This window comes from Ochlerotatus camptorhynchus, unplaced genomic scaffold, assembly GCF_037179485.1.
Source record: "Ochlerotatus camptorhynchus isolate MF236.1 unplaced genomic scaffold, CSIRO-AGI_Acam_v1.1 ptg000343l, whole genome shotgun sequence".
NCBI lineage: Eukaryota > Metazoa > Arthropoda > Insecta > Diptera > Culicidae > Ochlerotatus > Ochlerotatus camptorhynchus.
In genome coordinates, this window is record NW_027040831.1 from 288794 (window position 1) to 312090 (window position 23297).

A 23297-nucleotide genomic window follows, 5' to 3' on the forward strand; every position below is an offset into this window, starting at 1 on the left:
TGTGGCATACAGAAAGCAAAGCAGCGAGCGAAATAGTGAGCATTACGAAAAAAAATATAAATAAAAACAAATGCCAAGGTGCAATAAAAATCAGACGATCATTTCGAGGAAGACGGAGAGAGAGAGAGCGAGACAAAGCAAGCAAGTAAGTACCTACCTAAGTAAAGTAGTGAGTAGCCGCCATCCACCCCGAACAGGTAAGTATGAACCGAGCAAGCAGTTAAGTACCCCACCCTCCTGTTCTCGCTGTCTGTGTCTGTGCCTTTCCTTCGCTGAACTCTGAGCATTCGGGCGGCCGGGTAGACCCAGACCAGACACAAAATGCTCACCACCTAGTCTCCAGCTTTAAGTCAACCAAAGTGCGTCGTCGACGTCTCGTTCCACGTCTGCTGCAATCGCGGTTTCGATCTTTCGGACAAGTGCAAATTTGCTTCCACCACCACCAGCAGCAGCACGGGCAGTGGGTTTCAAAGTTTCAAGCAAGTTTTGTGTCCTGCTAAAAGTCAGTTTCCAATCTGTTCTGCCAAGTGGAAGAAGGATCGCATCTAGCGCTAGTTTCGAAGTCGTTGAAGTGTGAGTGCTTGTCAGGGAATTTTTTTGTTCCTGGTGCAAAAAAAAACAAAGTAGGGAAGAACTTTCCGTCCGAGTGGAAATTTCATTACCACGACGAGCTGCTTTTCTCCGCGTGTTATCAGCTGCTGCAAGAAGGTCGCATCCAAAAGTGCATCCATAGTAGAGTAACTGCGGATAAGAAGAAGAAGAAGTTGTTAAATTGAGTGCACACGATTTCGCAGGTTGGGTGAAGAAATACGCCCGCGCGGAATTTCTCAAGAGTGTTCAGCAACGTGGTGTGCTACTAGGAGTAGTGGCTGCTTGTCCGTCGCTTGAAAGGCGCGTCCATTATTAGATAATACCGGAGAAAATCTCGTTTTAAACCGGGACGAGCGTTCGTGAGTGTGAGGAAAGAAGCAGCGAGCCGAGTGAAAAAAAGAAGCAAACAACGTCTTTTGTGAAGGCAACCATCGTCACGTGCGTCGTTCGGATCGTTATTGCTCTCTGAGACTTAAGGCCTCCGGATTCGGAACGGGGCGAAGAATACAAAATAAGCAGTATGAAAATGTTTTCAAAAGTGAGTAATAACCGTTACATAATATTTAATGTAGGGGGATAAGTCATAAGCTTTAACCGCAATAGCAGCGGTAGTCGTGCTTAATTTCGTGGAAGAGCTGCACTAAAAGTCATGATTGGTGGATTATCTCGGAATCGATCTGCTGGATCATCGCGACAGGTGACTTGGCTACAACGTTTATACTTAGTTCCCGATAAATCTGACATTATACATACAGCATTCCTTCCATATATGTGGCTCACCGCTATTTCACGGCTGTTCATCAATCAATTGAGCTGATTTTCTGTAGATAACCAGTTTATGGTTGACACTAATCACATACAATCAGCGTAATTGGTTCAAGGACAGCCGAGAAACAGCGGTTGGTAGACGATACCACCCACCGCATATACGGAGGAGTCACTGTAGATGCAAGGAGATTACAACCTCCTACAGTTCTAGCAGATCTAAAGTGCTCATGTTGATTTTTGTTCATTTGATCCTAATAACTTTGTTATTTGTAGTGATAGAATGTTGGTGTCTTCTGACAAAATACATTTTTTAAATCTCCTTTCGATCTTTAAAATTTTAATAAGCGATGATGCTATTTTTATCGTTGAATATTTATCATTTTGACGTAGGATTACGTCTGTGATTTCTATATAGAGGTACACTTTGTGAAAATCAAAAATGGTACATGAAACGAAATAATGAAAGATTTTGAACGTTAACAACTCAGCTGCCCCTGGACCGATTTCAATAATTTTATCACCAATTGATCAGAAACATTTCTACGCATCAATAGCAATGTTTCCGACTGTTGATTTTCAACAAGAAACTGTTGAAAAAGTGGTAAATGTCAAGTTTTGTCCTAAAGCGTCGAAAAAACTAACAAATTTTGTTTCCCCAACACGGTCATCAGAGAGTCGTTAGTAGACGAAACAAGTCGAAGTGGCATTCGCCTCCTATCTTCGGGCGTGTGCGAATAGGGAGGATGTAATTGCGTAACATTTGGAACACTCAGCGCCATATTCAGAACCAGACGCCCTCAAGGACCACACAAAATGCTCTCCAGAGTTGTAATCTTGCAACCATAATGATTTTGATCGATTCTCTTCATCGACTTTCTGTTTCGTTAATAACTCGACACATTCATTGATACGTTTGTTTTTCTGGATGATAGCAGAGCATAGCAGAAAAAGTAAGAAATAGGCTAGTGACACCATGGCCCCTCTGTTTCTAACCTCCTTAATTCAGTCGTCGTCATAGCAATGAAAACTAGCATTACACAGCTTTTGGCTATTGGGTTACACTTGCTGGTTGCAATTCTGCTGTTCGACATTTTCGAAGGACTACCAAAAAACATGAAATTACACTTTATTCTAGGGATGCCTAAAAGTCCCATTATCCGATTAACGATTAATGGTTAAGATTTTTCCAGCTATTAGATTAAATATTTAAAATAACTTAAGCGCGTAACCGACATCCTTTCTTATTCCTACTGGTTTGATTTAGTGCAGTAGAGATTTTTTTTACTTTAAATTTATTTTTATTCAGTTGTTTTGTTTTACCATAGTTTTACATTGTAAGTGATCAACATTAGTTATTCATACTGCAAGCCATTAGCTAAATTTTGCTAATTGGTATTTATCGTTTCACAGTGTGAACATTTGTTCTATTTTTTTTTTTTTTTTTTTTTTTTTTTTTTTTTTAATAAAACAGCAAAAAAGGTTATCTTCCATTTAATTCCACTTAATTAATTTTGGTATCCATGACAGATACGTATTTCGACTACAATGTGCAGTCTTCATCAGTGTCATTCCCACTAAAGAACTTATCAAAATCTAACCCCCTTAAGTACTCATCCCCTAGGTAAAAAAGTCAAGATCATAGGTATAAAAATGAAACTACAATGTGTTGAATCGGAACCTACCTAACTAATAAAAACCAAAGATTTAAGTAAGCTAAAGGAGAAAAATCTATACAACTCTCTAATAAGGAAAATCCCCAAAGGCTTGGTAGCCATCATAATGAAGTAATGAAATTTGGGTTGTTAGTGGAATGCTAAATAAAACAGCAAAAAAGGTTATCTTCCATTTAATTCCACTTAATTAATTTTGGTATCCATGACAGATACGTATTTCGACTACAATGTGCAGTCTTCATCAGTGTCATTCCCACTAAAGAACTTATCAAAATCTAACCCCCTTAAGTACTCATCCCCAGATTTTGATAAGTTCTTTAGTGGGAATGACACTGATGAAGACTGCACATTGTAGTCGAAATACGTATCTGTCATGGATACCAAAATTAATTAAGTGGAATTAAATGGAAGATAACCTTTTTTGCTGTTTTATTTAGCATTCCACTAACAACCCAAATTTCATTACTTCATTTTTTTTTTTTTTTTTTTTTATGGTTACTTTAACACTCTTGGGTCATTCGTGACTTGTCCGGGGGTGAGATTTGAACTCGTGACTTTGGCGTCAGAGGTATGGATGTTAACCACTACGCTGGGGTCGCCCCCACATTTGTTCTATTTTAAATGTTTAAATTTGAAATTTCCTATCCAACTACATTAAATCCTAACTGAACCTACTATTAACAAAAGCATGGGTAAAGATTTCTAATTTTTTCGTACTCTAGTCCTAGTTTGGTGCCAACTGGCTAGTGCAGTCATTCTATCACGTCACGTCGGCTATCCGTGTGCGCGGAGGCAGATTCAGAATCATCTTCAGGGACTTGTTCTACCTGTAGACAGCCAGCTTGTTGACGGTGGATGCATTCGAGCGACGGTTGATGATCGAATACAGACGTTTCAGCATGATGGTGCCTTTTTTTTTGACTTGGTCTTCCCCGAACGACCGGAAGAGGAGCTGTCAAGAATCTGGCCAAGATAGCGTACCTCGGATGACCACTCAGTTTCAGCGTTCAGAACCTTTATCTTTAATGACGGTTTGAGCCGGTCGGTTTTGCGATGCGGAAACACAATGGTTTGCGTTTTGGCCGCGTTTACACATCCAATTCCTTTTTGGAGCTTCGAAACGAGAGTGCGCATTACTCGTCCCTTGAAGCTGATTGCCGAATCGTCAGCAAACAGCGGCATTGTCGGTATGTCCGATGTATACAGATTGCACAATATGGGTCCCAGGATGCTTCCTTGAGGGACTCCGGTGGGTACATCAAACTGTTCCGAGAGAGCACTGCCTACGCATACTTGAGACGTCCTGCCGTCGAGGTAGTCCTAGATGATCTTCACCAGGTAGCTGGGGAAACGAAATTGCAGAAGCTTGTGCACCAAGCCGTCATGCCTTTTCGATGTCCAGTATCACCATGACCGTTGTCTTCAAGACCGACTTCGCCTGATTGATGAGGTTTGAGACCAGCTTGAGTTGGTCCACCGTCGAGTGACCTCGTCGGAATCCAAATTGCTCGTCCAGCAGGATATCGTTTGTCTCGGTGAACTCGAGGAGTCTGGCGTAAATGAGTTTTTCAAACAACTTGCTAAGCGAGGAAAGCAAACTGATCGGACGGTAGCTTGACGGGTTGGTAGGATCCTTTCCCGGTACCACCATGGACCGTTTCCGGGAAGCTGGGAAGTGTCCGAGCTCCAGGCAGTGATTGAAGACGTTCACCAGAAGAACCCCGGTGCTTTCATGTTCTTCGTCGACTTGATGGTGTTCACCAGCTCATCAAGTGTGATTTTCCGGTCCGCCGGAAGCTCGCTAGGCTCAGTAGCTAGCTGGTAGACCCTCCATCGGGCTGACAATATCTCGACCCAGATTATGCGAAGCCATAAAATGTTGAGAAATGGAGTTCGCTTTTTCGACGGCCTGAACCTCATTATCAACTCTAAGATTTGTGATTAAGCACTGTTGTTAAACGCCAGAAGGGCTTAGAGTAATTTGGTAAACTACTAAGGTCTTTTGCAAACTGCCTGTTCCTAAGTTTTTCCACTCTAATCGCAATAATTTTGTTTAATTTGTTATACATAACTTTCCTACTAACGTTTTGCGTTCTTTGCAACTGCCTCCTAAGAAATATTATACGCTTGGTCTCATCATCAAGGTTGGTAAACTTACATGTCAACGGGGTTGTCAGGATGAACCGTTGTCCCGCTTTGCCTATGTCATCGGAGAGTGCTTGCAGCACGCCGTCGATTTCTTCCGTCTTCGTTAACGCAGGATTTTCGATCACTCGATCCTCCATAAACCGCTGGAGTTAAGGCCAATTCGCTCGATAATAGTTTCGCCTACGATGCTGCTGACGTTGGTTGATGGTTTGATATTGTTGTTGGCCGCATTTAGAGCAACGCGATTTCATATGGCAGTTGCGCGTGCCATGTCCGAAATTCAAGCAGCTGGTACACCGACTTGTACCGCTCCCACTCGACGACGACACTGAGCAGCGTTCGGATGCTTTGAAGCTACATCATGTTTGTGGATCCGTCAACCAAATGCATCAGGTACAGCTGGTCGCGATACTTGATCGCCTCGTTGTGGCGTTTGATCATGAAAACCTTCCAGCTCGTGCATCCCGCATAGAATGACCTTGAAGGGCTTCGTCGACGGCACGTCGTGGGTGAAATATTCCACATTCGCGCAAATCTCCCAGATTGGCATCCTGTATTCTATTACGGGAAGGATGATTTGTTTGTAGACAGCAAGCTTATTTTTCAGGGATAGAGTAGACCTCCTGTTGATGAGTGGATACAGTGATCTTATCAAGATGTTGCACTTCGTTTTGGTTTTGTCAACGTGCTCCCTGAAAGTCAGTTTGCTGTCTAGTGTTAGCCCGAGGTACACGACCTCTTTGGACCATTCCACCACTGTGCCGTTCAGGCAGATTTTGTTATTCTCCGACGGAACAAGTTTGGGAGATTTAGAGTGTGGAAAGATAATGACCTGGGTCTTTGACGCGTTGATACGGATCTTCCAGCTGTTGAAATATTCAGACAGGACGTCCAGGCTTCTCTGAAGTTTGGCAGTCAGAGCTCCGATGACCCTACCCCTGTTGACGATGGATGTGTCATCTGCGAAGAGAGACAACGATCCATCATCAGGGAGAGCCGGCATATTGGAGGTGAACAGGTTAAATTGAATGGGGCCAAGGATGCTTCCTTGTAGGACCCCAGCACCGATGTTGAAAGCATCCGATGTGATGCTATTCAGACAGAACGTCCTGTTCAATATATAGTTATTTATTATCTTCACTTGGAAGATTGGAAGACCGTACTGCTGCAATTTGAACACCAGGCTAGAATGTTTGTTACTCGAGTCAGTTGGTGGACGGTCGAACGACCTTTCCGAAAATCAAACTGTTCCTCGAGTAACAAGTTGTTTTCTTCGGCAGATGTTAGGAGCCGGTGGTACAGTGCTCTTTCGAACAGTTTTGATAACCCTGAGAGAAGGCTGATTGGTCGATAACTTGAAGGAGAGGACGGATCCTTCCCAGGTTTCCGGATGGGTATGACTTAAGCTGACTTCCAGCACGAGGAGAAGTAGGCAAGTCTGAGGCACTGATTGAAAATCAGTGCCAGATGGTTGTAGAATCTGGAACTCAAGTGTTTGAGTTCCAGATTCAGGATATTGTCGAAACCTGGGGCCTTCATGTTTTTAGATGATTTGATATAGGGCAACAGTTCGCAGCAAAAATCTCGGATTCCTCGCGAAAAATGTTGAGAATCTGATGGAGGTTGGTTGTGTTTTCAGCAATCTCAGCTTCGTGAGGGCTGACGATGTTTTGTCCGAGATTATGGTAGCTGACGAAGTGTGACCTTTCGCGGCAGCCTTCTCTTCAGGAGTTATCAGATGAACCACTGGGTTGCCGGGACAGTCCAGTGGTGTCAGTGGTGGAATGGGTCTTGGCTTATTTTTAAGGATTTTCGTTGGTTTCCAGAAGGGCTTTGCACAACCTGGGAGAAAGCGGATCTTGATAGCAAAATCCTGATTTCTAAGGTCCACCATCCTGGCTAGGGTGGTTTTTGCTAGGCGATTTCAGTGGGTTTTAAGGACAGGCAGACCAGAGCATTGGTACTGCCTTTGAATGGTGTTACGGAGTCTTATAAGGTCTTTGGTAGATCCTGTCTGGATACAAGCACGTGTTGTTCCCTGGTCCGGTATATCGCCTTCTCGATGGAATGCTGACACCGGTCAACGTCTTTCGGCGTCTCCGGAAGGACACCGTAGTCGACAGTGGAGTCGACACAGTGTTGGAACTGATCCCAGCTGACACGATGGTAGTTGCGTCAGGAAGCTTGGAGTCGGTTGAAGGATGAGCCCACATCGGCCACCACCGGATAGTGGTCCGAACTCAGTTCCTGGTGGGTCACAGGTTGTGAGATGTTGTCTCCCATGTTACTGACGAAGATGTCGATGGTGGAGTGAACGCCAGACCGGCTCAAGCAGGTGGGAGAGACCGGCCCTATTATAGTGTAGTGAGCCTCTTGCAGGTCGTCGTTCAGGATTGTGCCGTTTTGATTGCGTCGACTGTTGCCCCAAGCCTGGTGTTTGGCGTTCAGGTCGCCAGCGATGATGTACTTCTCACGCCGTCGAGTTAGTCTGATGATGTCTCTCCGCAGATCTGCTGCCGACCCGTCCCTGTTGGTGACTTGTTTGAGGCAGTAGGCCGCAATGATGGTAATAGGGCCGACAGGAGTGGAGACTTCCACACCCACCGCTTCGAGCATCTTCAGCTGGAAACTCGGTAGCAGTTGACAGCCACTCCTCCTCCGCAGGAGTTGGTCCGGTCTAGCCTTACGAGCCGAAAATCGAGGAGGTGAACATTTATCTCCGGCTTCAGGTGTGTTTCGGTGACGACGGCGATGTCAATGCTATGTTCATTGAGAAAATCAACGAACTCAATTATTTTGCTCTTGAGCGAGCAAGCGTTGACTATTTTGATGGTAGTGTCTTGGTGGTGCGCAAGATTATGATCACCTAAGTCACGAGGATCACTAGTTCGTCGCTTGTGAGTGGAGAATTTTATTCTGACTCACTTGACATAACACGGTCGTAAGATAATCCCGAGGCAGTTGAACCATGGCTCGGCTGGGCCGCAGCGGCAGTGAAGCGATGCTGAACTGAACGGTTACTGGGACCCGCTTGATCTGATGTTGGATTCGTAACGGTGGGGCGCGCTGGTTTAGTGGAAGCGATGCTAGGTTCGGGACCATACGATGAGCCGGAAGTACAGGAAACGTATCCTTGTTGACAATAGGAGCACGATTATTGCGGTTGGTTACTCGTGGAAGCCTGTTGTCGGATCTGGAAGAAGGCCGCTCGCTTGGGACATCTCCTATCGCTGTGGTGGTTGGAATCACAGTTCACGCACTTGGGTTCAGCTTCTTCTTCCTTCTCGCAAGGCAGTAGTATTGTGAACTCCACCACATTTGCCACAACGAGCCTTCATGTGATAATTCTTCGTACCGTGCCCAAATGCCAGACAATTAGTGCACTGTGTCACGTCACGGTGCCGAGGGCGATACTGCTTCCACTGAATCACGATGTTCAACAGCGCGCAAATCTGCCGCAGAGCAACCAAACTGGTGGAGTCCTTTTCGAAGTGCACCAGGTACAACTGGTCCAGAAATGCACTGGTTACATCACGTCTCGCAATGGGAAAAATGTTGATTGGTTGCAGATGAAGGTGCTCCAATTCCGCTCTAATCTCCGGAGGGAGATCTGGAAGACCACGGATCACCATTTTCAGTGGTTTGCGTCCAGGGACGTCGTGAGTGTAGAACTCCAACCGGTTCAGCTGAAAAAAAAAGTGCCACAGCGTTGTAGTCCGCCAGCGGTGAGAACAAGATGTTGATCCCCGTGCAGCACAGCTTGAACAGCGGATGGATTTGATTTTTAGCCAGCTTATTCCTGAGCAACGCGAGCGCCTTCGTCGAGGTGAACAGTGGGAGCACTTTTTCTCGTTTCTTAACTGGATCTATATCTGCGTCTTCGGGGAGTGCCGAGAATGGATTACTCTGAAGCAACCTTTCCGTGTGGTTGCTGGCACCAGCTTTCTTGCGAGGCCTTTTCGGGGCATCTTGAACGGATGCGGATGCATCCAAACTTTGGCGACCCACCACCTTTTGTTTTTTCAACGGTGAGTGGAGGTATTGTTCAATTGTTGCTCCACTACCGCCAATTAAGTGAGTGCCACAAGAGAGACTAGCCAAAACTAAAACTCGGGACGGGTACCTCGATCAAACGACCGACTTAAAACACCGAACAACTCGAGAGAGAGAGAGCGAAAAGAAAATCGGACATAATCATCTAATATGCCCTTAATTAATCATTTCATCCGGCCATTTTCCACAGAGATGGCACTGTTCCACTGCTAGGAAGTGATAAAAATCTCCATAAAGAAATTGAGAGAAGTGGGAATAATTTGATTTCGGTACATATTCAGGTCAAACAAAGTGAACGACAACCTAAAGAAATTAATCATGGAACTTGTCGTTCACTAATTTCCTGTGAATTATTATTAAACAACCTAAAATTTAAAAAAAAAAAATATTTTAACCCATACAGTTTTACCTGCTCTACTACCAGTCCCCAGAGAGCCAATAAATTCAAATTTGAGAGAGGAAATTCTCTATCACGAGCTCAATCTCTCAACATGCCATGTATTTTGATGACACTCGATTTGTGATTTCCCTTTCACAGATTACAAAATGGAGTACCTGTCACCACAAAACATGTCTGATACCTCTATATATGCATTTAGTATAACATCAAATATATTATATTAACAATATGATCCACTCATTCGCTTAGCTGGCGAACCAAATTTTTAGCGATGAAAGCACCTCTGTGGCCAAAAAGGCTACCAATGTATTTGTTTATCGTCAATGAAAATTTGTTTAATATTTCAAATGGATGTAATTCAGCATATTATTTTATTTGATGACAACAGTGACATGTCAGACAAATTTTAAAGTAATATACACAAGGTAATTAATGAAAATAATGTGACTCTTACATTTGTAATAAGTGCTATATTCGCACCCAGTGCTGTAAATTTTCATATCATTCGATTGAAGATAAACCACTACAGCCATTCAATCAATTCTGTGTAAACGAATTCTCACATGACCATAATTTGAAGAGCCCCTTTCTCATTCGAAGCTCATTGTCACTGTCAATTGAGTCACTCAGTATCATTTGATATACGACAGTGGAGTATGGAAGAAATCCAGGAAAATGGTCCCGAACAGACAAGTCGACCCGATGTCGGATCAATGTAAGGCTAATTTAAGGTCGATGTCGACCCAATGTCGTGTTAATGTCGGGTCAATTTTGGGTTTATGTCGGGTCAATGTCGGGTCAACATCGGGTTGGGGTTTGATAGAAGTCAGGTTGGTGTCGGGTTGGCTTAGCTTTTTCGCCGGAATGTCGACCAGAGCTCCGTTTGTGTGTAGGTTACACTCAATCGAATGATATATACCGTTTCTCAAATGAGAATGATCCATGCCTTCGTCAAATGACTAAGCAACTGATATCACCCATTCGGAGGAGATCCCCTTTGATAGCGAATAGCTACTTTTCTCATTTTCATCAAAAATGTTCAAATGATTTTGAGAATTTACAGCACTGTTCGCACCCCTCGATTGTAATTGAATGATTGTTGCTGACCTTTTTCAACGCTAGATGGTGCGTGAAGCAATATTTTGCGGGTCGCCATTGCAATATTTGGAAAAGGCATGAATGGATCATATTGTTAATATGATATATTTGATAACATTTGAAGTCCCTCCTTTAATCCGAATATAAATCTAAATGCATATATAGAGGTACCAGAAATGTTTTGCACTACACTGTCCTCGGTGAACAATTAACGGAAAACAGATTGTCTGTAGTTTCCAATAGATGTCACCGCAAACAACAGCACATCTGATGGAACATGAATGCAGAAGCTTGACAAAATGATTATTTCCTTTGTAAACAATGACTTCTCTCGGTGATTTCTCGGAAACGGAAAGTTTGACACAAGTCACAAATTACATCAAGAAGCCTAACAGATGTCAATTTGGTTATAACTAGTTTTCAATCCGACAAGTAGGCTTACTCATATCGGGCTTTTCCGCTGCCGCTGCCGTTCCGCTTCCGCTGTCATTGCGCTTGGGCCTTAACATAGCAACCTGTTTCTGTTTATTCCCCAACTGTCAAACAAAAAGTCGTTCAACGGTGATAAATGTTTCTAAGTTCTAGATAGAGCTGGAATTAGGGCGTAACAGCCTTTGTAAACAATGACTTCTCTCGATAATTTCTAGGAATTCAAGGCACGCCTACACAAATCAACATATCTATCGAGTAGGAGAAGTCTTCCTCTACTCAATGATGATATCGATTTGCCAGGTCAATTGAAGTAATTGTTTTCAAAAGCTGTTACGCCCTAATTCGAGCTCTATGTAGAATTTTTGCTTTCGTCCATACAGCAGCTGACCAAAGCTCCTCCCATTTAGTAGCGTCGTTAGCATGTAGTGTTTCGTTCGATGTCCAGTGCCGTATTATGTATTGAATCGCATCACAGGCTTTCACTGCATCTCTCAGGTGAATCACATTTCATCTTCACCTATTCCTACACAAAACACAAGCTCCTGCTGCACTTAGAAAATAACAAATGTTATATAAGGCCACGTAGTCCTACGTCACAATTGCGTACAACGCCATAGTGCTGTCCCTTGTAGTTTATTTTTCTGAAAAACATGAAAACCAGCAACCGAATCAATACAAGGATTATTTTTCTAGTATAGACTTCTCTGAATGCCCAGCCCAAGTATTAGTGTAGAACTATGAAGTTGCTGCCTCAAAGTTTTGCCCTAATTATTAAGCATTCAGACAAAAGTCAGAGAATACTATTACAAAGCAGCAATCGTAACTTTAACGCCTCTCTAAGATTCAAACTGGTTAAATTGACAACCAAACATGTACTTCAGCAAATTGCTCATATTTTGAATCTGCAAATGCCATGGTCAACGTCGACTGATAACAGGCTGCACTAGATTCGGATGAAAACGACTTACAAAGAATCCTGATCAATGTGGGCGTCTTAGTGGAATAGCCAACTCGGGGGCAACATGACAGCTCCTGTGTATTGCCAGTGTCCCCCGATTTTTTGGAACAAATGAGAATTGATCAAGGATGCTTTCGGTGCTTTCGATGCTATTGGTATTATCGTCGATGATGAACAAAGAAGAATGGTTTTGCAGCGAGTAAGAGCGTACTAATTATACGCAGCTAGTACTGCAAAATGTATAATTTGAGGTACAAGCTTAAAAGAGTACAACCAACCAGTGGAAGCTAACGATTTTAAATTGGCTCACTACTTGACTAGCCTATTGGTCCCAAGCAAATCGATTAACGTACCCCATTCTAGTCGAAATTCTAGCACTACACTATGTTTGTTTTGATTCGCTATGAAAGTTTGACAGATAAAATGAGGGGTTCGTGGATTTTCCTATGTTTCGAGGGGTGCATCGATTAGCTTGGAACCGAAGATAGTACCAGAAATAGAAGACAGAAAAGTATTCTCATTGCCATTTGATTATGTAAGAAAATGAACCGCCATCAATCTGTTTTAATTCGTTTGGATTTATTTCATTTCACCACGAAAATCATAAATTCGCTTTTTTCATATAGCATTCTTGCCTGTTGTTTGTCATCCACACATGGTGAAACAAAAAGTTGGTTTCCCATAGAGAAATACGATTGCAGTGGCGAAGGACAGTCCCTTTGTTTACGTTGTGTGGCGACATCTACTATTTGCAAGTGGGTACGCTAAATTATCTGTCACCTTGCCGGGGACTTGGGAATACCTGTATAAAGAGAAGGATTAGTAATTTCCTTTGTAAGGCTTACAAAGGATTGGCACGAAGAAGTAGGAAGGTTATGGGATCGATAATAGGAAGCAGCAGAATTAGGAATATTTATCACAGTTGAACGACTTTGTTTGACAGTTGGGGAATAAACACAAACAGGTTGCTGTGTTAAGGCCCAAGCGCAATGACAGCGGCAGCGAAAAAGCCCGATCTGAGTAAGCCTACTTGTCGGATTGAAAACTAGTTAGAACCAAATTGACATCTGTTAGGCTTCTTGATGTAATCTGTGACAGCTGTCAAACTTTCCGTTTCCGTTCCGCTTCCGTCCACATTGCGTTTGGGCCTTTACCGTGCATATCATGCTGAGCAACTCGAGTTACCCAGAGTTGCTCAAAATTAACTCAAATATTACTCATGATCAAAAAATGTTTTGCCCCCTGGAATGGGACTGTTATGTCGAAAAGGGTAATGGAATGAATTAGTTTAATATTGATGCAAAATTTCTTTTATTTATTTTAGTTGAAAGATGGTTTTCAAATGGTTTTCAATGCGATCGTTAGGCAATCTTTTTGCTGTATATCAATCTTGAAGTACTGCATAAATGTGCCTTTCAGAACTTTCGCCAAGAAGGACCAACTAGGTAGATTTGGAGAAATGAGGTTCTGAAGGAAGCAATAATGGCAAAGTTACTTTGCGCAGGACTGTAGCATATGTACTGTTTTCTAAAAGTGGAATTTTCTTTAAACAAAGTAAACATTTTAAAAATATATATTAAAATATTCCGCCGAACAGCTTCCACCCCCAACAGTATTTTCAAGGTTGCTATATCATCATTAAGAAATATATCACCAGTCTTTTTAAGCGTAGGTGAAACTGTGTCATCGACACTAAATACAATAATGACCCGATATTTTCCGCCCCTCTTTGAAAATATAATTTAATGTTCTACGAAATGCAAACGCTTTTTCAATTGTCCTTCAACATCCATCTTGGAGTTGAATGTGAATGATTCGGGATTACGGTTTGGTGAAAATATTGGTAAAAGTTAGATGCGCGAAAGGGTTGATAAAATCGGGTGATTACTGTATCACTGTTCATTGCTTTAAGCATACATCTGAATCTAATCTTAAGTCCTTTGTAGATTTCCTAGACGTCATCTTGCCAACTTGCCGTTGGCATAAATTGTTTCACGATAAGATCGAAAGTTATCTGGCATCGAATTTATCCTTGAAATGATCTATTTGGATTTCAAACTGTGTCCCTGATGTTTTTGATGGTATCCAGTGAATTTTCACATTGAGTCTTTTAAGCTTGCCGTATAGCTTCTCTGATTAATTGGTTGTTAAAGGTCCCTCGATGCTTAGGAACACCTTCTGTGATTATTCTGACTTGCCTCCGTTGCCTTAACTTGCCCCTCGTGGAACTGTGAATTGATAATTTCGCAAACAAATGATATATCTTACATTTCATCACAAACGCTGGCTGGCAAACATACACGTTCTACTGTGCTTCTACTGAGCAATAAACGAACATTCATACCGGCCACAGAGAGTGCTGCTGCAACACGTTCCAAGTATCCATGTACCGATTAAAGTGCTGCTCACCTTAGCTCTTTTTCGTCGTTCTCCAGCTTCCAACGTGCGGCTCCGAGCGGTAAAAACAAAATCAACTCTCCGAATGGTGTCCCAACGCAATTGACGGGGGTTAAATTTCATCACATACATACTTTGCCGCTACAGTTACCAGTAATGCGCTTTTCTCGAACGAGAAAAAAAAACATCTATTTCGTTACCTTTTTCTGCACTTCTCCATCACTTAAGACCCATCCCAACTGTGCACTAAAAGTTTCATGTTTCTATTTTTCTTCTTCTTTTTTTTTTCGCAGTTTACCGCACTGTCAAACCGTGGAACCGTCGCCACGTTCACTGTGATAGCGCTACTGGTGTGTGTACTTGCGATCGCACACGTAGATGCCCAGACACCGGCCGTCAGTAGTAGCAGCAGCAGCAGCAGCAGCACCGGCACCAGCACCGGCACCGTCAACAAGTCACAGGTTTCCGACGAAGCACTGGACAAGGCACTGAGTGACAAGCGATACCTTATGCGGCAGCTCAAGTGCGCCCTCGGTGAGGTGCCGTGCGATCCCGTCGGAAAGCGGTTGAAGAGTGAGTTTCGATTGCATTGATTTTGTTTGGCTGTGATTCATCCATTCGGGGTAGGGAAACTGTTAAACAAATGAAAATTACATTTGGAACAATTAACATTTTATTCAACATGCTCAGCAGCATCAAGTCAGCTGCGTCTAATTAACGAAATTAAATTAGGAATCCCCAATGTCACAGTGATAGTCGACACACGCACGAGGTCACGATCGCATACACTTAATTATGTGCAAAAAGGAAAAAGTTATTTCAATTCAATTTACGGGTGTACCTCGATTTTACGTACTTCGATTTCATGCCCATTATATCTCGATTTTGTTATTATTTTTTTTCCTTAATGAAATTTCTCAAAATATTGACTGTATTACCTTTGTTACTACCGTAACATAGGTATTAAAATCGTATTTTACACGTCTTGCCGTCTGTGACCGATAACCATCCACACAAGCTATCTCACCTGTATAAAACATTCCCAATCAATAGAACTCTGCTCGATCTGGCTCGACAGTTTGATTACGACATCGTAGAATCAAATTGAATATGAAAAATAGACCCGGCAAGATTAAATTTGCTGATGTCTGTATGAGCGTCTGTGGACGAGTTTCATCTAGGCAAGCTTTTTGTTCGATATGGCTTATCTGATCAATATGGTTGATATATCGTTTGAAAGGCTCCATTGCGTCATTATTCGCCATTGAAATTGTTCTTGACATGACTCCCGGTTCCGGAGATATACAGGGCAGAATGATTTCAGATAATGATTTTTCAAAAATCAACGGTACACTCCATCCGCATGAAATTTTTAACAGTGGAAAGATTTCAACAATATCTACCTGTACCTGTACCGTTTTTTTTAAAGGGGAAGGCATTATGTTAAGTTTGGGCAATATGATTTGAAGAAGAAATCGTGCGCCTTTGTACCTTTGTACTGTGTCGACACCAAGAGTTTTCTATCTTTCTAATGTTTTCTATCTTTCTAATGTTTTCCAATAAGACCAGTTGGATGTTGTCCCTTTGAATTTGCTGCACGGCCAATGAACTCAACCCAAATTTAAGTTCAGTTTATTCTTGAATGCAAAAAGTACAAGAACTCCACGTGTTTTTATGTGGAAAACCCAAGGGGTTGGTCACTCACCACAGTGTGCCAAAACACAGTAGGGCACACCATGGCTCACTCATTTGGCACCCATGGTACATATTTTTTGTGATCTCTAAAGTAACTGGCATCACTGCATTATTTTTGCGCATGCACAGTGAGGATGTGTCAACATTTGATTGTTGACACCAGGGGTTGAAACAGTTGACGTTTTTTACTACACTCGCTTCGTTGTCGTGCGCGACAGTCTGTTTGTATTCGAACACTCATGCTCTACCGTCGCGTCGTCTCTCTCACACAACACGAGCGGTAGAATAACATTCGAGCTAAAAGAAAATTATCAAAATAGCTATCATATGACATGTGTGATTTTGTAGTAATTCCTAAATTTGGTGTAAATCAAACCATTTCTGATCAGAAATATTATTACTAGGACATCATTGTTTGCTATTTTCAGAATTCACACAAGCACACCATCAGCAGCTCTTATTATGATAACAACTAAAATACATACATTCGTGACGGTCTTCGGCGACAGTGTCGTATACAGCCTGTCATATGACATTTTAGTTTGGTACTGTACTATGGAAGCTTGTTTTGCAAGTGTCGGAGGCAAAGGCAGTCAATTATCACAGAAAATGTGTCGACTACCGTGACCGCTTACAAGACTGGTTGACACAAACAATTTTCGGTATCCGCAACAAGTAATTTCGCAAGGGCCTCCAACTCACCCTTACTGATATGATCCGCAACCGGAGCAACGGAAGATGCCGACATCACGACGATAACCGAGTGGATTTAATATGAATCTTTGAAATCCAACACATGAGTGCAGAAACTGCCACGGAATTGATGTTTCACGGATTTTGAAGCAAAACACTAACATTGCCTGTTGTAGAGCTCCAGACATTGATACGCGACGTGGACAGTCCCGTCTGGCTGGAGTAGATCTTTGCATCTCTTTGCAGCACGGATTGATTTCGTAACGATTTTGGGAAAATTGAACTGTGACGAATTGATTTCCTGCGTCATCCGTTCCGCCTCCAGTGTTTTCTGGATGGTGATCCGAGTTTTGGGATTCTTGTCAACGGATTTCCTCAAGTCCACGAATGGGTTCTCGAAAAACAACAACACGTACAGTGTCACACAGAGAGTCCACATTTCCAGTTCAGGACAGGAGTAGCGGTTGCCTGCCAACACTTCCGGACTGCAGTACTCGGTCGTGCAATAGAAGGTAGAAAAAAGTTGCCCTTCCTGTACGAACGTCGCCGAACCGAAGTCAATCAGTTTGATATGGAAATGGTGATCGATGATAACGTCTTCATCATTGATGTCCCGGTGCAGAATATTCAATAAGTGCATTCCCTATGTTCCTCACCAGCGTGTAATGTTTGCTGTACTCTTCGTGGATCAAATCTTCATCGCACAGTGACATACGGGAGACGGAACTGGGCCCATCAGAGTTCCAACAGTAGCGGTGATAGTATACATCCTTGTCTCACACCAGCGACTACCCGGATAGGGTCGGACAAGGCTCCGTTATGCAGAACTCTGCACGTGAAAGCCTCATACTGCGCTTCGATGAGGTTGACGATTTTATCCGGGACTCCCTTGCGTCTCAGGGCGCCCCACAGATTCTCGTGATTGAGACGGTCGAAAGCTTTTTCGTAGTCAATGAATACCAAATAAAGAAACTCTTTGAATTAATTGACCTGCTCCAGGATGATGAGGAGCATGACAATATGGTCCACACAAGATCTTCCGGCACGGAATCCTGCCTGCTGCCGTCGGAGAGTCGCGTCGATCTTCTCCTGTATCCGATTCAGGATAACTTTGCACAGAACTTTGAGAACAATACACAGTAACATGATGCCTCGCCAATTTTTGCACACAGTCAGATACCCCTTCTTTGGGACCTTCACTAAGATGCCCTGCATCCAGTCGGGCGGAAAAGTCGTGGTGTCCCAGATATTACAGAATAGTTGATGCAACATTTGTGCGGATAGCATGGGGTCAGCTTTGAGCATCTCTGCTGATATGCGATCGACCCCTGGAGTCTTGTTGGATTTCATGCTTCGGATAGCTGCTTCAATCTCCTGCAGTGATGGGGCCTCGGAATTGACGCAAGTGATGCGCCGCACCCTAGGCGGATCATGTCGGGATGTTGATGGCTGGTTGGCCGTCGAAACTTGAAGAAGTTGTTCGAAGTGCTCAAACTGGTCAGCGTCAGCTGGTCAGTGGCTTCGGTAAGCAATTGTCCAGTCGTGCCCTTCACTGGCATCCTCGGGTTCATCCTTGCTCCACTCAGGCGTCGTGAGATATCGTAGAGGAGGCGTATATCTCCAGTGTTTGCGGCTTTCTCCCCTTCGTCACCCACGCTCGCTTGTCCCGTCTTCAAGAGCGCTTGACTTCCTTCTCTAGAGCCGAGTACCGTTGACGGGGTTCGTTCTTGGCTCCTCTGGTTCTCGCCCGCTCTATCACGGCTTTTGCTTCTCTACGATCCTCAATCTTCCGCCAGGTTTCATCTGTGATCCACTCTTTCCTCTGGGTGCGCAGCTCATCCAAGTTGTTCTCGCTTGTTTCTTTAAAGGCATTCTTGATGGCCGTCCATTGTTATTATACGCTGCCACCTTCTGGAACGTCCGCAGCTCGAGTCTCAAGTTCTTCAACAAAAGACCTTTTTTACCGCTGGATCTTCAAGTCGGCGTGTGTTGAACCGCCGCCCGAGTCTCTCCTCCCGTCGCTGGATCCGCGCCTTGCGTAGGCGGATTTCACCGATTAGAAGGTGATGGTCAGATGCGATGTCGGCACTGCATTTATTCCGGACATCAAGAAGGCTCCGTCTCCATTTTCGGCTGATGCAGATGTGGTCGATCTGATTCTCGGTATGTCCATCACGGGAAACCCACGTGACTTTGTGCACTGGGCGATGGGGGAAGAGCGAGCCCCCGATCACCATGTCGTTATTGCCACAAAATTCTGGAAACAGCTCACCGTTCTCGCTCATTTCGCCGAGACCATGGCGTCCCATGACTCATAGTCCGTGTTGTCGGAGCCGATCTTTGCATTGAAGTCGCCAGTGTAGATCTTGATGTCACCCTTTGGAACCTTATCCACGACGGCATTCAGTTGACTGTAAAAATTCTCCTTGCCCTGTAGCTCGGCCGCATCGGTTGGCGCATAACATTGGATTATGGTAAGGTTACGAACCCGTGTTCTAAATCTGGCAACGATTATCCTCTCATCATAATATCCATCTAACAGTTATCCATATCGCTTTGATTTTAAACATTTTAAACATAACTGTGTTTGTAGGAAATATTCTCAGCAACAACTTTGTTAAAAACTACTTATCAATAGGATGTAAGCATCAAAAGTTATTAATGATTCAAGCCACTGATGTCTTATGATTATCCTCAAACAACTGTTCAGCAGGCAACAATGGTGTTTTTGGTGCGTAGTATAACGTTTGCTTTAAAAAATGGACTTTTGTTTTGGGATGGTGATAAAAAAAAATCTAAGACAGATAATTTATTTTGATAAATTTCCCATGGAAGGTAATTATTTAAAATAACTTGCAAAAAATTCTACGCCCTGGCGAGCGGCCTTCCGGCAGTTAACCGGAACATTCGCCATGGCGGACGAAAACATGCGTGTAGGCATGTTTTTGAGTTCTTTCTTCGTTTTATTTATCAATTGCTCCTCAGTTTTTGCGACAAAATTGTTGACGTAGATCTTACGCTTCAGGTTGGCCCAGAAATTCTCCATGGGACGCAGCTGGGGGACGTTGGGCGGGTTCGCCGACTTGGGTACCACATCGATATTCAGCCGCTCCATCTCCTCCAATGATCGCTTCGAGTAGTGGGCTGACGCCAGATTCGGCCAGAATACCGCGTCTTCGCCCTTATGGTATTTCTTGATGAACGACGCAACTTCCGGCGGGCATTTCGTACTATAAATTTTCCCGTTCATGGCCAGTCCGGAGCGAAAGAAGAGCGGCTTTGACATCCCCTTTTCGCTGATTTGTAGCAACAGTAGCACCTCGGAGCTCACTTCCTTCTTGGGGGAAGTAAAATACGAATTGCCCTGCCAGTCGTTGCCATCCAGGGTGAGATAGGTATTGTCGTCCATCACCACCGCCACGTCGCGATTCGCCGGGAAAAACGAGTTGACCATCTTATTCAGCCGCTGCCGCTGCGTCATTGCCTGCAGCTCCGAAACCAGTGGACGGCCAAGCGCACGAAGCGATGTAGCCACTTTTCCCTCGGTCTTCCTCTTCAACATCCTTTGGAGCTTCTTGTCGCTCAGGGCCGTCCGGAACCGGGCTTTCTTTCGATGTTCTGATTGTTGTCTAATAGTTGCCACGATGTTGTAGACGCCGGAACGGACGTATCCGGCGTCCACAAAGTGCCGCACGATGTCCGTTTTCGACGCGGCGGGGTGCCGTTCTTTGAACGCGCAGACTTCTGAACGGAGTTGCTTCACTGTTTTTGCCATCACGATAAGAGTTCGACTGATAGAGCTGTCAAATTTTGTCTGCTGACTCATGGGTTACTATGATTGATGCTGCATGGGTAGTTTCGTCAGTGCGGGTGAAGGTAAACCCATGAAAAATCGGAAATTTTTGTGCATTTTTTTAAATGCAAACGTTAGAACACACAAATCATGGCTACTATGTCATACTGCAGAAAACAGTGTTGCCTACAAAACAGCAACGTGATCATGACATAAGATTATCAATCTCTTAAACGATTAAAATCTAGGGGCAAGACAGCTTTTGATGATGAGCTAGAACGGAGTTAATTTTGAGTTACTCCGAGTAACTCGAATTGCTCAAAACTCAATACAAGCAGACTCAGTAACCATGTTTTTATCCTTTTATGTTGTTCTCTTTCCCGAGTTGTCAAACAACAATATCATCTAACCGCGTTTCATACCGGAACATCATCCTCAAATTACGTAACTGTTCGTCCTCCAAAATGTAGTCTAGTGATCTAGCCCATCGCCTATCGATTCTAATCGTTTCATAGTTTCATACCTTTTTCAGATTAAAAATAAGTTGGACATCTATGAACATTTACTAGAAGACATCTGGTTTGCCTAGACTTCCACTGATTCTCAAAATATTCCAATGATGTTTACTGGGGCAGTGATAGAATTCAATGCAGCAATGCAGTTTCAGACTTACAGGTTATATTTAATATTTTATTATTATTGCAACTGCACATTGTACTTTATGCATTAAATAAATTTCAATAAGAAATTTCCTGTTGTTGATATTTACAAAATGCAAGCATTCGCTGGACAAGAACCCTCCCAACACGCCAGAGCTCCGCCCAATTGAGAAATACAGGGCTATTGTCAAGCGGAACCTAAAGAAGACCAAAAAAACTGCTAAGGGCGAGCAGCAGTTCAAGGCAAACTGGCTTTCTGCGGCGAAGAAGGTGGACAAGGTGGCTGTACAAAATCTGATGGCAGGGGTCAAGCGTAAGGCCCGGCAATTCGGATTTGGAAAAGCGGAAGCCTAACTGAATATTTTTCCTGAATTTTATACTAATTGAACTTGAAAAAGAAATTTAATTTGATTTTTTAAATAAACGATTTCACCGATTTACACGCGTTTTCCCTTGACCAAATTTTGACCGTATCACCCTTTACGCAGTCGTATCACCATTTACCTGATACGATTGGCACAGTATCATCCACCGTCATCGTAATCGAGTCTGGAACCGACTCCAGAATCTCATCACAAGCTTTCGGACGGTTTGATTAATTCAGCACACATGAAACGATTCACTTCTGATTCCAGGCCCACGACGACATCATTCAGCTCACTATATCTCGAACGAATATGTTAGAGATAAATGTTTGTTCTACGTCAAGTCTAGGTCAAAAAAATATACTCAGCCAAGGTGTCCCGCCCCCTGGAATCAACGACAGAGGAAAGTTAAAAGAAAACAAAAGGAAGGGATTGTAGAATTTGGTAATGCACAATTCGTTGCATTAGTTTGAATTTGAGTGAATTTGCAACATCTAGTTTTACCACGAACTCTATTAGTTAATTTCAATTCAATGTACGTCCGATATTTTTTAGTGCGTTGGCCATTTACAGGCTTTGATTCTACGCACAGTTCAATTATGCGTACATTTCATACAATTCCAGAAAATGTTCGCAAAATCGAGGCATTCCTATAATTGGCAGAAGTGTGCACATTGGCATGCTATGACCGATCGATTGATATACCTACTATGCTACCAGGGCCATCTCCTATAATGGCACGATGACAGCTAGCAGCTCTGAATGGCAGCAACCAGCAGTGGTGTGTCGCTCGATCGCGCTTGCAGACAGCAGGAGGGCCAGGGGTGCGAAACACGCTGCGAAAATAGATTTCAAATTAATGCGCCCATAAATTGTACCTTCAATGGTGGTGTCCGCCATGGATTTTGCGAGGTGACAACAGCGTTCAAGCCGAGTGCGGCGGCGGCAGGTGTATTGGCTTTTCAACACGACGCCAACGACGACGACGGGTGACAAATTTGTTACCTGCGGTCAGGGGGTTGGATTTTGAATAGAATGGAGGAGATTTACGGATGGATTTTCTGGCAAATTTATTGCCTCATGGGGTCGAGAAATCATTTTCGGACTAGGTATGCGAATTCCCAAATAATCTCACGCTTTTCCTTTCTCCGCATTTACAGGCTTGGCACCGTTCGTGCTGCGTGGAGCATGCCCCCAGTGTAGCCCGGCGGAGATGACTCAGATTAAGAAAACCTTGGCCCATCTACAGAGGAATTTCCCCGCCGAGTGGAACAAACTGGTGCAAACGTATGCGGGTTAGTCTACAACAAGCGACCGGGAATGGGAAGCCAACTGTACAAAGAAGAAGCGCGGGAAAATTATCCCTGCCGGGCTTGGAGCGAGGGATGATGGAAGGGGAAACATTAAAACAAAACAGAAAACTTTTTTTTAACGACAGAACCAGCAGCAGCTGATAAAACATTTAAAATAGGGAAATTTCAAGCATGGAAATGTTCCAGCGATAAGGAGTAAAGCAAAGTGATAATAAATTATTGCGCTCAGCTGAGCGGAACAGCTTGGGCGAATCTCGTAAA

The 23297-nt window shown here is 43.5% G+C and overlaps 1 protein-coding gene across 1 annotated transcript; it reads left to right on the forward strand.

Moving 5' to 3' along the window:
- The first annotated feature begins 277 nt into the window (after window positions 1-277).
- Window positions 278-23297, forward strand: LOC135708953 (ejaculatory bulb-specific protein 3-like). The gene is made up of 3 exons (XM_065231148.1): window positions 278-1129; window positions 14812-15091; window positions 22884-23297. Exons 1-3 carry the CDS (start codon window positions 1112-1114, stop codon window positions 23021-23023), a joined length of 438 nt encoding a protein of 145 aa, XP_065087220.1. The 5' UTR covers window positions 278-1111; the 3' UTR covers window positions 23024-23297.

What these genes read in the sequence shown, in the direction of transcription:
- LOC135708953 (XM_065231148.1), top strand. An exon ending in CGTCGGAAAGCGGTTGAAGA is followed by an intron (nt 15,092 to 22,883) that starts GTGAGTTTCGAT and finishes CCGCATTTACAG; the next exon opens with GCTTGGCACCGTTCGTGCTG.